At 49.1% G+C, this 12,500-nt stretch overlaps 2 protein-coding genes across 2 annotated transcripts in view; one reads left to right on the top strand and one right to left on the bottom strand.

Moving 5' to 3' along the window:
• LOC105912708 (low-density lipoprotein receptor-related protein 1-like) overlaps positions 1–12,500 on the bottom strand; it is a 114,768-nt gene that overhangs the window by 24,580 nt on the left and 77,688 nt on the right. The window contains 10 exon segments of the mRNA XM_031565475.2: positions 819–1,028; positions 1,030–1,062; positions 1,431–1,635; positions 1,870–2,059; positions 8,490–8,879; positions 9,405–9,529; positions 10,331–10,482; positions 10,905–11,031; positions 11,381–11,510; positions 12,304–12,438. Coding sequence (XP_031421335.1) covers positions 819–1,028; positions 1,030–1,062; positions 1,431–1,635; positions 1,870–2,059; positions 8,490–8,879; positions 9,405–9,529; positions 10,331–10,482; positions 10,905–11,031; positions 11,381–11,510; positions 12,304–12,438 — 1,697 coding nt within the window.
• Positions 4,525–6,408, top strand: LOC116220275 (delta-type opioid receptor-like). The gene has a single exon (XM_031565809.2). The coding sequence runs from the start codon at positions 5,126–5,128 to the stop codon at positions 6,263–6,265; it is 1,140 nt and encodes a 379-aa protein (XP_031421669.1). The 5' UTR covers positions 4,525–5,125; the 3' UTR covers positions 6,266–6,408.

A 12,500-nucleotide genomic window follows, 5' to 3' on the forward strand; every position in this document is an offset into this window, starting at 1 on the left:
GCTACTTAGGAAGAGAACACTTGCACTGTTCACTCCAGAGGCCAAAGCCATGATGCTGCTCCACTATTTCCCCAAACTGCACTCCTCAAGACTGACGTCGGAAACAACTTTTCACCCCAAAGTTTTCATTACGTTTTCGAAATCCATTGTTTTTGGAAGCGCTGCTCCGACCAGCTTCAAAGCTGGGTGCAGACTCCGTTTCAATGTTTAGAAACGAAACAATCTTTTAGTATCCTATAATATAACAAATAAGTAAAAGGCTACCAGAATATGTAAAAGTACAAACAAAAGATTGAGGAAAAAATTGCTGAAAAAACAGCCACGGACGGCAACCAGTCCCACTCACACACACTGCACTCCGCCCACTCAATCCCAGAGAGAAAAAGAGGAACAGAGTGAGAGAGAGAGAGAAAAAGAGGAAGCGAAAGAGAGAGAAAAGAGGAAGAGAGGAAGAGAGAGAGAGAGAGAGAGAGAGAGAGGGAGAGAAGGGAGAAGAGAGAGAGAGCGGGAGAGATCCCTGCTGGGATATTTCCAAAGTAAAAGTCAAACAAGATGTGACACTCCATAAAATGCACACAAGAGCAACACCATGTCGTGGATTTTCCAGTAAAAAAGTATACTAAGGTTAAAGGCACTTTGTGTAAACCCAAGTGCATACATCATTTAGGGGACTAATATCTTTGAAGCATGTATAATAGGATACAACCCTGCATACAAAATATGAATGTAAGTGTCACGTAAATGCAAATCTAAGAAAATATGGATTTTCAAGGTTACACACACAAAGTGTGTGTGAGTGAGTGTGTGTGTGTGTGTGTGTGGTGTGTGTGTGTGTGTGTGTGTGTGTGTGTGTGGAGTGAGAGAGACTTACAGCCGTTGGTGTCGTTGGCCACGGCGACGATGCCCATGGGCTGCTGAGGGATGTCTGCCCGCAGCACCTTCAGGTCCCTGCCGTCTGTGTCTGCCCGCAGCACCGCCCGCCGCACCCAGTCAGTCCAGAAGATGTAGTCCGCATACACCGCCAGACCCGAACGGATGCACCGGCTCGTTCTTCAGCACCACCTACACACACACACACACACACACACACACACACACACACACACACACACACACACACACACACACACACACACACACACACACACACACACACACACACACACACACACACACACACACACACACACACACACACACACAAAATGAAGGTGAGATACATATGTATCCTCACAGAGGTAGGTATGAAAACCAGGCTTAAAGAGAGCATATGCATAAACCAACAGCTATAAATAAATCTGTATGCATTACTTTTCACCCGACACACACACACACACACACACACACACACACACACACACACACACACACACAACACACAACACCACACACACACACACACACACACACACACACAAAACGACACTTACAATGCGGTGGCTGCCATCATATTCACAGCGCTCGATCTTGTCCAGTGTGGCATCGCTGAAGTACAGCTTCTCGGCGCGGTGGTCGATGGCCAGGCCGTTGGGGGTGCGGATGTCCGTGCCAATGATCACCAGCACGTTAGCACCCCCCAGTGATGACCGCATGATACTGGGCGACTGCTCATTCCAGTTGGTCCAGAACATCAAACTGTGGGAGAGGAGAGGAGGAGTAAATATAATTATAATATTAGAATAAGAACAAAGTATAAAATAGTTTGCAACTTGAAAGCAAGGTGCCAAATTAATCAAGAACCCAAGAACCAAACGTGTACATGCTGCCCACGAGAAGCAAGCTTGGGTAAGTCTTGGGGTCAATGTGAAGGCGGCAGAAAGGTCGGAGGTCAGAGAGAAGAGAGGTCCCGCTGTGGTCCGCTGTACTCACTTCTGACACTCGTCCAGCACAAACGCTCGCGGGTGGTCGTCGTTGGACATGGTGACCACGGTGTCCCGCGTGAACGCCCCGGGCCGTTCCTGGTCCACCGTGTGGCGGACGATGGTTGAGGTAGTGTAACTGGTCCAGTAGAGCGTGTCCCAGGCGCGGTGATACGCTAGACCCTCGACCGAGCCAACGTCTGCAGAGAGAGGGACAGGAGAAGAAGAAGAAGGAGGGGAAGAAAAGAATTAGAGCGGTTAAAAGACTGTGGAGGCAGCCGTGACTGTGAGGTCCGTACACACCACATCATATATATATATATAGGACAAAACGGAACGCAAGACGAACTAAAAAATTTAATTAAAAAAAAAAAATCACACCTCAGATAACACAATAACAAATAAAGAAGTGCTGACTACTGATGCTGCTTCGCAGTGTTTACGCTGGTAGACACACGAGCTCAAGGACACGACGTCCTTCAGCACCATCACTGCCTGTGGGCAGAGGGCACACAGAGAGGGGGGCTGCAGCTCAATCTCACTAAGTAGCTTCAGACAGCAGCACACACCCAAGGCACATCCACCACCCCCCCCCCCCCCACCCCGAGCCCCCCCAGTGTGACTCCACTCCACTCTGCATATGTGGCTCATTTCTCTCCCCAGGCCGGGTGCCAGAGCCCTGGCCTCGCTCCAGCAGAGGAGCGGCCCCCTAGGCCACGGGCCCTGGAAGAGTGTGAGGCATGTCTTGACAGAGGGGTTTCGCTCTGATGGCACTAGGCGCTGGAGCGCGGCCCATTCGCTCCTCGTTCCAGACGGATCAGCGGCGGAGGGAGGGACGCGCTGTTGGCCCAGACCCTGGCTGTCCCAATCAAACTGTGAATGGAGGACAAGGCTCTTTCTCTCTCCCTCCCTCTCTCTGTGTGTGTGTGTGTGTGTGTGTGTGTGTGTGTGTGTGTGTGTGTGTGTGTGTGTGTGTGTGTGTGTGTGTGTGAGACGTATGCATACTTTTTTTGTGGTGCCTTGTTTTGCTGGAGGTCTTGGCACGAGATGAAAGCCGCAACATTTTGTGTCTGTGTGGATGCGCTGACCATCTCTGCACATTTCAAAGTTTGTGTGCGTGTAAAAGGGTAAAAGGGTTAGTGTGTGCATGCATGTAAGTGTGTGTGTGTGTGTGTGTGTGTGTGTGTGTGTGTGTGTGTGTGTGTGTTGGCTCTGCCTGCTGTTTCTGGAGTGTGTTTAAAGACTCAGCATCATCCTGTCATTTCATGGCCCACTGCCTTTGCACACAAGCCCTGCTCCCCGTGGATGTTTTTGATCCAGGGCCACTTGTTATTCCAGGAAAAGAGTGCCGCTTCTGGAAGTGCTTCAGTCGCCACGGGAACACAGAGGTCAGGGCGACAGGGGTCAACTTCCAGCAAAAAGCTTTTTTTTTTATTTTGGTCCGCAAGCCCAGAAACAACTCCCACTGTGCTAAAAGCCTCCGCCGCCGCGATGCCCCCTGTTCTTATCTGATCCTGCCTTTGTTTGCTGTGTGTGATGACGGACACTCGCCGGGGAGCCTCAGAGGGAGTGGCGCCTCACCTTGGGATCTGTAGGGGTAGACCTACGAGTCCACTTGGTGGGCCCCCTGGCTGCTCACGTCATGGCAAAGACCGGGCATTTTATGAGCACTATCGGGACACTGTAAAGAAGAATAAAAAGCCCCCGAGCCTTGACAGAAGAAGTCAATAAAGCATGGCAGTGTTAGTGTTGGGCTGATGGATGACGCTGTGCTCAGCTGAGCTGAAGCAGTTGGAGCAGTTACATAAGAGAGAGTCCCCACCGGTTATGTCACCTCCAATCAAGTGGAGGTGACATAATGGAGACATAATGTGGGTTTGTCTGTGGCTTTGCCCGCCATCCTGGACCTAACACTGCCGACTAAGCACACAAAGAGAGCACACAAGGAAGAGGTGAACAGTTATAGAGCAGCTTAATCAGTATTCCGAAGGGGTCAGAGGTCACGGCTGGAGCCCCACTAGTCCAACAATGCACTCTTGATAAAAATGACAAAGGATCCATCTTTAAATGTATGAGGTCGTGTTTGAGGAGTATTTGAGGAGTATTTATGTGTGTGTGTGTATATGTATATATATATATGTGTGTGTGTGTATGTGTGTGTGTATATATATATATATATATATATATATATATATGTGTGTGTGTGTGTGTGTGTGTGTGTGTGTGTTTGTATGTGTGTGTATATGTATATGTGTGTGTGTGTGTGTGTGTGTGTGTGTGTGTATGTGTGTGTATATGTATATGTGTGTGTGTGTGTGTGTGTGTGTGCAATCAGAGCAAACTGCTCCTCCTCATCACAGGCTTCCTGGTTTTAAGCAAACAAAAGGTGTGTGTGCCGAGGAGGACGGCACTCCAACCTGACAACCTGAGTGGATGGGAGGCTGGAGTATCTACTATGACTCTGTCCACACACACACGCACGCACACACACACACTCAAAAAGCATGCACACCCACACTCTTGCCACCACGGGAATTTGTGACGGACACGGTGAGGACGCCCGCATCTGGAGAGACTCTCAGCGGCAGACAACAGGGGACAGGGTGAGCACTTAGCATCAAGTAGAATTGACTGATTTTAATGCAACCGGGCAGCAGGCATCGAGGGGAATGACTTTTTTACGCCGTTGCTTGGTTTCAGAAAATCAATAATAGAGCAGCACAGTTGGTGTCTGGCATCGATACTTCCATTTCATTTTTCTTCTTCTTCTCTTTTTTTTTTACAGCACCTCAATGAAATGTACACGCTATGTGCTGCCAAGACATATGAAAGCACTTTTCAAATGGGGATAATTTATAAAGAAACAACTCTGGATTAAATTTAATGTTCCTGGACTCGGGCATTCGCTGGACATGGAAGGCAGTAAACATTACATGATGAAAGCTTAATACTTTCAGCCTGTTATCTCCAGACAACAAACCAGAATTAGAATCCAGTGGAAACTGGTCGATGGCCGAGCGCCTCGTGCAATGTGTGCGCTAACGGCTCATTACTGGAAGTACAGATTGTAAAAAAAAAACCTTGTGGACGCGAACGGAGTGGACAGTGTGTCCGGATGCCGCCCGGGGAACGTGTTTCAAGCCAACAGCGTTTTGACCACGTCAACACTCCAATTAGCAAGGTGGCGCCTCTTCAAGCGATAGCGTGGGGAAATTATCACTGTTGTGTACAAGTGGGGAAAGGAGGTGTGAGAGGATGTCACTTTGATGCTCCTTTGCCGTCCTCATTACCACTCTTGTCGGTCTAATTATCAGAGTAAGCATCAGATAGCGAAAAAACAAAGATCAGCAATGAGAGAAGGGGGAGCGATTAATGGATCCGGTGTTTGGAATGCCAGTGCCACTCCAGACAGGTTGGCCTGGGACATACAGCAGCTGCTGGTGCCCACCCTGGATGCCCTCATCATGCTGACGGGCACCATCGGGCATTCTCTGGTGATCTTCGTCCTGGCGGGGAGGAGGAAGAGGACAGCTGGGCCGCCGCACGGTACCGACACCCTGCTGCTTGCGCTCAGCGCGTCCGACCTGCTCCTGCTGACCTGCCTGCCCTTCCACACGGCCGCCATCGCCCTGGGCACCTGGCCCTTCGGCGACTTCCTGTGCAAGGCCGTCAGCTTCCTGGGCGTGGCCTGCAGCGGCGCCAGCGTCTTCACCCTGTCCGCGCTGGCCGTGTCGCGCTACCTGGCGGTGGTGCACCCGACCTGGGCATTCGGGCGCTGGCGCACTGGCCGCTGGCTAAACGCTGTGGTGGCGTTGCTCTGGGTGCCGGCGTGCGCCCTAGCGGCGCCGCAGTTCGCCTTCCGGGCGGTGGGCACCTCGGTGGGCCCCCTCCACTGCTTCGCCTTCCTGTCCGACCTGAGCCAGCGCGTCTACGGCACGGCGCTCTTCCTGATGGGTTTCGCGCTGCCGCTGGCCGTCATCGTGCTCATGTACGCCAAGATCTACTGCTTCCTGCGGCACACGCGGCGCCAGGGCCGGGCACCGCAGCTGGAGCGCTACCAGAGCCAGGTGACCAAGACGTGCGCCCTGCTGGTGCTGGTGTTCACGCTCTGCTGGCTGCCCTCCTACGTCCTCATGCTCATGCTGGTGGGCGACAGGCTCGGCACCGGCTCACTCCACTACCGCTCGTTTGCCATCTGCGCCCGCCTGCTGGCGTCCTCGTCCACCGTGGTCAACCCCGCGCTCTACGTTTTCATGTCGCACAAGTTCCGCCAAGAGCTGATAGGCCTGAGCAGGCACCGCTGCCGCGACTGCAAAGCATGCTGGGATTACTGTCCTGGGCTGGGCCGGGACAAGGTGCAGCCGTTTAACCCCGTGGAGCTGGAGACACCGCCGCCTCAAGGATAGAGGAAGGAGCCTGCTGACACTCTATGCTGCACAGACAGCCACACAACTGCCTCAGGACTGTGGATATCTTATTTTGGGTGGGCCTGGAATGTCTGACTGGTTTTATTGTTGCAGAAATTGATTGAATTGATTATACTTTATTTTTTTTTAAAACGACTGGGTTATCTGGGGACTATTTACTTCTTTGCCCAACTTAATGATTCAAACTTAATTTATATTCTATTATATAAATATAACTTGTATATTATATTCTTCATCAAATTAGCTCCTTATACAAACATACTTGTTGATTTCTTTCCCACACACAAAACAAAACTGCATGACATAGCTAATCTCGGTCACATGCTAACGTAAAATAACCAAAAAAATACATTACTCAGTAATATAAACTAGTTTTTAATTATTTAGTTAGCTTTTCTAACCGAATTATGAATTCTAACACAAAGATTCAAGTAGTCCACCAGTGGTATCTCTGTAGTTAATAAGTCGCAGCTCTCCTAGATCATGTTAATGTATGAGAGAGTGTCAGCTGGAGTAATGCTGTAAGCTATGCATCTGCCATTGGAACGTTCTCTTTCATAGAGCTCCCTTTGTCACTGAGACATGAGAACTGTGAAAACTCAGCCTTTTCCATTTCAAAATGGAAAATATATATATATTTTTTCTAGAGAAGTCAAGTTATGAAGAAACAGATACTCTGCGACTCATTCAGAATGATTCCATGACCCATCAGTTGAGAAACACCTGTGCCTGTACGATCACTAAACTTTTCCTTTATAATAGGGCTGTATGTATAACGTGTCTGATCTGAGACGTGACGCACTTCTCTGAGGACTTGGCAAAAAGTGTTTCACGTCTTCTTTCACTGACTCTTTTCTTGGGGTCGGCTGGAAACTGTAACGAGCAAATTAAAGTTTGATTGTGTGTGACAGGAACAAAATGGTGGCTGAGGCTGCTCTGAAGGTTTAACTGGATCAAGCATCATTTGTTCTCAATTTTCCCTGTAATTATGGAGAAAGAGATTGAGGCTGGAGAGCAAGTCTCTGCGTCCTCTTCTACCTGTCAATCTACCTCCTCTCCTCTAATCTCTTTTGGGGCAAACTCTAATTACACACCAATTGTTTCGGGACTCCTTGCAGATTGGATACAAAATTGGGTCCCATTTGTTATTTGTTCTACTCACATCAGCAGGATAGTGGGAGTGTGTGTGTGTGTGTGTGTGTGTGTGTGTGTGTGTGTGTGTGTGTGTGTGTTACAAGTATTCCCTGGGGATGCTCTGTTATGTAAGTCTTTAAAGTGAGGTAGAGGGGGTAAGATGAAATATGACATTCTGTAATTTGTGGAAGAGAAACAGCATCGGTCAGCAGAGGGAGGCTTGAGATGGGTCCGAGCGAGAGAAGATTAAGGTTACTGACCCACACACACACAAAGAGTCTGGGGAAAGTGCTTAATGCGTGGCCTCTTATCAAAACCATCCTTTAGAAAAGCCAGGTACTTTGAGGTCAAACCATTTTTCAGCAGGGACTGAGCATTAGGAAAGGGGAAAAATCCACTGAATCTATTAACCAACCAGCAGCCTTGCTGGGGTAGTTATATCACTAACATTAGCAAAAACTGAATTTGCCAATAAAGCTCCAATTATAACATCCCCTGATTTGCTTTTTTTTTTTCAATCACAGAAGGTGTTTAACAATGCATCCCGGCCCAGGATTTAAGACCTGTGAAATTACATTGGGCTAAAAAAAAAAAAAAAAAGAAAGATTGGCCACTCAGAGTGAAGCATGACTCTAATTTCTCCTGAGTAGGAGTCATTCATCAGAGTGGCAGAGTTCAAGGCAGAGACTCCAGAGGTGAACAAGAACAGATAAGCCATAATCTCTCGCGGCCTTACTCCCCTCTCACACGGTTTGTGCGTCTGTGCCAAACTCACGCTGGGGGGCGCACGCACACACACACACACACACACACACACACACACACACACACACACACACACACACACACACACACACACACACACACACACACACACACACACACACACACAGACACACAGAGACAGAGAGACAACACACACACACACACACACACACACACACACACACACACAGACAGAGAGAGACAACACACACACACACACACACACACACACACACACACACACACACACACACACACACACACACACACACAGTGAGAGAGAGAGACAAAAAGAGGCACTCACTCTCCACAAGTGTCCTGCGGCCTGTCCCGTCGTCGTCGATCTGCTGGATGTTGCCAAAGTGGATGTCGCTGAAGAAGATGCGGTTGTTCTGCCTCTGGCCTCCCTGGCCGCTGGCGCCCCCGCGGTAGTCGAAGGCCAGCGCGATGACATTCTTCATGTGCTCGGGGTCCTCGAAGGGCTTTATGGGCGCGTTGAGGTTGGTCTCGTCCGACAGGTGGATGCTCTTGAGGATGGTGCGCTCCGAGTAGAGCAGGTAGCCCTCGTAGTCGCGGCAGCTTCGCCCGTCCTCCGCCAGCATGCCGTGGGCACACGCGCACGTGCGCTGGTCGCCGCCGCGGAACAGGCACAGCTGTTGGCAGCCGCCGTTCTTGTCCCGACACACATTGGTTCCTGAGCGTGGATACGCACAACCACAAAGAAATGCACACAAATTAGGAACTACCTTCCACAAATGGTTCATTAGAAATCAACTTTTTATAAATTTACATTGCTCTTCAAAGATGTAGCCCAGCTGCATAAACGTTTATTTGGTGTTAATTCTGATGTTATTTGGTGTTAATTCTGATGTTTTTTTCTGATGCACACAAATTAGGACCGACCTTCCACAAATGGTTTAATTAGAATCAACTTTTTATAAATTTACATTGCTCTTCAAAGATGTAGCCCAGCTGCATAAACGTTTATTTGGTGTCAATTCTGATGTTTTTGTCTCAGACAGCATTTCCTTGAGGCATGCAGCTGACCAGTTCAGCTATAACTCGTAGAGAAATACTCACAGTCAATGTGAAGTCACACTGAGGAATCCTAGCATAACATTATAACCAACGAAACGTGAACCTACTACTCACACATGACAAAGACCACACTCAATGATTTTGGCCTTAAGCAGGCGAAGCCAAGCGTCAGTTCACCCACCTTGTTGCCTGGCACGGTTGAAGACTTTGATGTCTTTCAGCTGGACGCCGATGCCAGTCCTCAGGTACATGGACTCCGTGGCGTTGTCTTTGTGACCCCTCTTGATGGAGCCATTGGCATGGGTTCTACAGAGGACACAGACGTCGGATGAGCATCGCTTTGTGAAACTGTGCCGACAACGTTTCTCTATTCTTAACCGGTGCGACAACGGAGCACAAAATGTGCCGTGTTTGACGACTATTGAAGGAAATTGAGTGCGAAAGCTTTTGGGTTTTATTTGGTTAACCACGCATGCAAATGACACCTCACAGTAATAATGACGGTGACAAGGAGAGAAGAGGAAGCAGCAGAGTGAGAGACGGGAGAGAAAATGAGAAAAGGAGAGACTTTCAAAAAGCCCTTTATTTATCCATCAAGAAAGTCAAAGAAAGGGTATTGAGTTAATAAAACGTGAGTATGTCTTTGTTACAGTAGAACCAGCCCAGGAGAGGGGGAGGAGAGAAAGGAGTCAAGAGGGGGGGAGAAAGGAGAAGGGGGGGGGAGAGAAAGGAGTCAAGAGAGGGGGAGGGAGAGAAAGGAGTCAAGAGAGGGGGAGAGAAAGGAGTCAAGGGAGGGGGGGGAGAGAAAGGAGTCAAGAGAGGGGGAGAGAAAGGAGTCAAGGGAGGGGGGGAGGAGAGAAAGGAGTCAAGAGAGGGGGAGAGAAAGGAGTCAAGGGAGGGGGGAGTAGAGAAAGGAGTCAAGAGAGGGGGAGAGAAAGGAGTCAAGGGAGGGGGGGAGTAGAGAAAGGAGTCAAGAGAGGGGGGGGAGAGAAAGGAGTCAAGAGAGGGGGAGAGAAAGGAGTCAAGAGAGGGGGAGAGAAAGGAGTCAAGGGAGGGGGGGAGTAGAGAAAGGAGTCAAGGAGTCAAGAGCATGTAGGGGAGCCTCACCTGTCACTCCAGTAGATGTAGTCCTCAAACACGGAGACGGCAAACATGTCCATGTTGTTAGTGCTGAGAACCATCTCACGGTTCTCACCAGTCTCAAGGTCAATGCGCTCAATCTTGTCTGTACGAGCGTCACACCAATACAGCTTGCCATCCTAAAGACACAAAAACATACATAGACACACACACACACACACACACACACACACACACACACACACACACACACACACACACACACACACACACAATATACCACATCATTAGCACACTTCTGACCTCATCATTGTCAGAGCAACATGACAGGGATGGCAATGAAACTGGCATGACTGCTTTAGTGTAATTTGGCTGAATGTGCAGGTCTGACAAAGTCAGGTGAAAAGATATACCAATGAGTTTACATGGGAATGGTGGTTTCAATAGTCATAGTGGTTTGGGGATCACTCGGAGGGTGTGTGTGTGTGTGTGTGTGTGTGTGTGTGTGTGTGTGTGTGTGTGTGTGTGTGTGTGTGTGTGTGTGTGTGTGTGTGTGTGTGTGTGTGTGTGTAGAAGGAGGAGTGTGGGAGGTGGTACAGACCGGGTAATCTATGGAGATACCGTTGGGCCAGCTGATGCTGACATTCACCAGCACCGCCCTTTCTGAGCCGTCCAGACGGGAGCGCTCAATACGCGGGTACTGCCCCCACTCTGTCCAGAACAGATAACTACAAAACACACATTAGGTGTCATTAATATCCCACCACACAGTTCCACTCACTCACAGACAATACTACCACACACACACACACACAAATAGCAGAAGAACTGTCGAAGAACGACTAATCGAAGAGTGAAGTAACTGTTTTTCTTCTTTCCCCAATAGCAGCATCCTGTACCAGCCAGTTCTGGATTCGTAACCACAGAGCAAATATTAGCCCATTAATAACGCTCCGCTGGCAGTACAAATAACCCCCATGGAACACCTCCACCACCTCCCGCGGCCGCTGCTCTCCCAGGTGGGAGGGAGGGAGCAGGAGGCAGAGTCTCAGCCTTGGCCTGGCCCAGCATACCCACCCTTTGGCAGGGTGCACGGCGATGGCGCGGGGCTTATCCAGGCCCTGGGAGATCACCACATAACGGAAGGAACCGTTGAGCCGAGCCACCTCAATAACGTCAAAGCCCTGGTCTGTCCAGTAGATGTTGCCTGAGAGAAAAAGAATTGACGGTACGTGAAGAGCTGGACATAACTCTCTGTGCTAACTTGCAGTAGTAAACGTCTGGCATAGTGAAAACATTTAGCCTGTCAATAACGGGGAGCTAGAAGAATCTCTCGTACTCCTTGAGAGAAAACATTTCAGGCATGCAAGAACACATTCAACCAGGGCTGAAACCTCAGACAGTCTGTGTGTTTCGAACACAAAAACCATAACCATTAAAGAATGAGACACAAAACCATAACCGTAAAAGAACCCATCCAACGCTAGTTTTAAAGGCTGTTTTGAGGTTTCCATCGAAAGTGATACTTTCGACTTGCCTTTTTGGAACTTTCAGAGAGATGTGTGCAAACTGCATCTTGTCATTTCTCATAGCTTGGTGGGAAAGGGGATTTCAGGACGGTATTTGTGATAATCTGCACTTGTGCTCTGTCAAATTACCTACTTCAGCCTGTAAGCCTTCATCATCTCCAGCTTTACCTTGCAATCACACCTGGCTTTCTGGAAAATCTAGCTTCAATGATTTTTTTTTAGAGGCTCAGCTGGTAGTAATATTGTTATGTAATGCAATGTTGGACTGTGCCCTTGTGTGTGTGTGTGTGTGTGTGTGTGTGTGTGTGTGTGTGAGAGAGCAAGCAGTATAACAGCAACTTTTCAGACCTCACTTCCAATTCAACTGTTCCTGCTGCCTTTTCAACCTCATAGCATGAAACCTGTTAAGAATCTATGAGTGTAGCACATATACGAGAGCGTGGAGATGAAAAGCGTCGAATCGTGTCTGACCTGCGATCCAGTCCACGGTGATGCCCTCCACTCGGCCGATGCCGTTGGTCACCACCTCTTCCCTCCAGGTCTGGTCTCGCTTGGCCCGGCTGATGGTGCTCATACCCATGTCCACCCAGTAGATGGTGTCATTCTCTGCACGGGGAGAGGTGAAGACACGCCATAGGATCAATGCATGCTTACATATACATATATAT

This window comes from Clupea harengus, chromosome 4 (assembly GCF_900700415.2).
Source record: "Clupea harengus chromosome 4, Ch_v2.0.2, whole genome shotgun sequence".
Lineage (NCBI taxonomy): Eukaryota > Metazoa > Chordata > Actinopteri > Clupeiformes > Clupeidae > Clupea > Clupea harengus.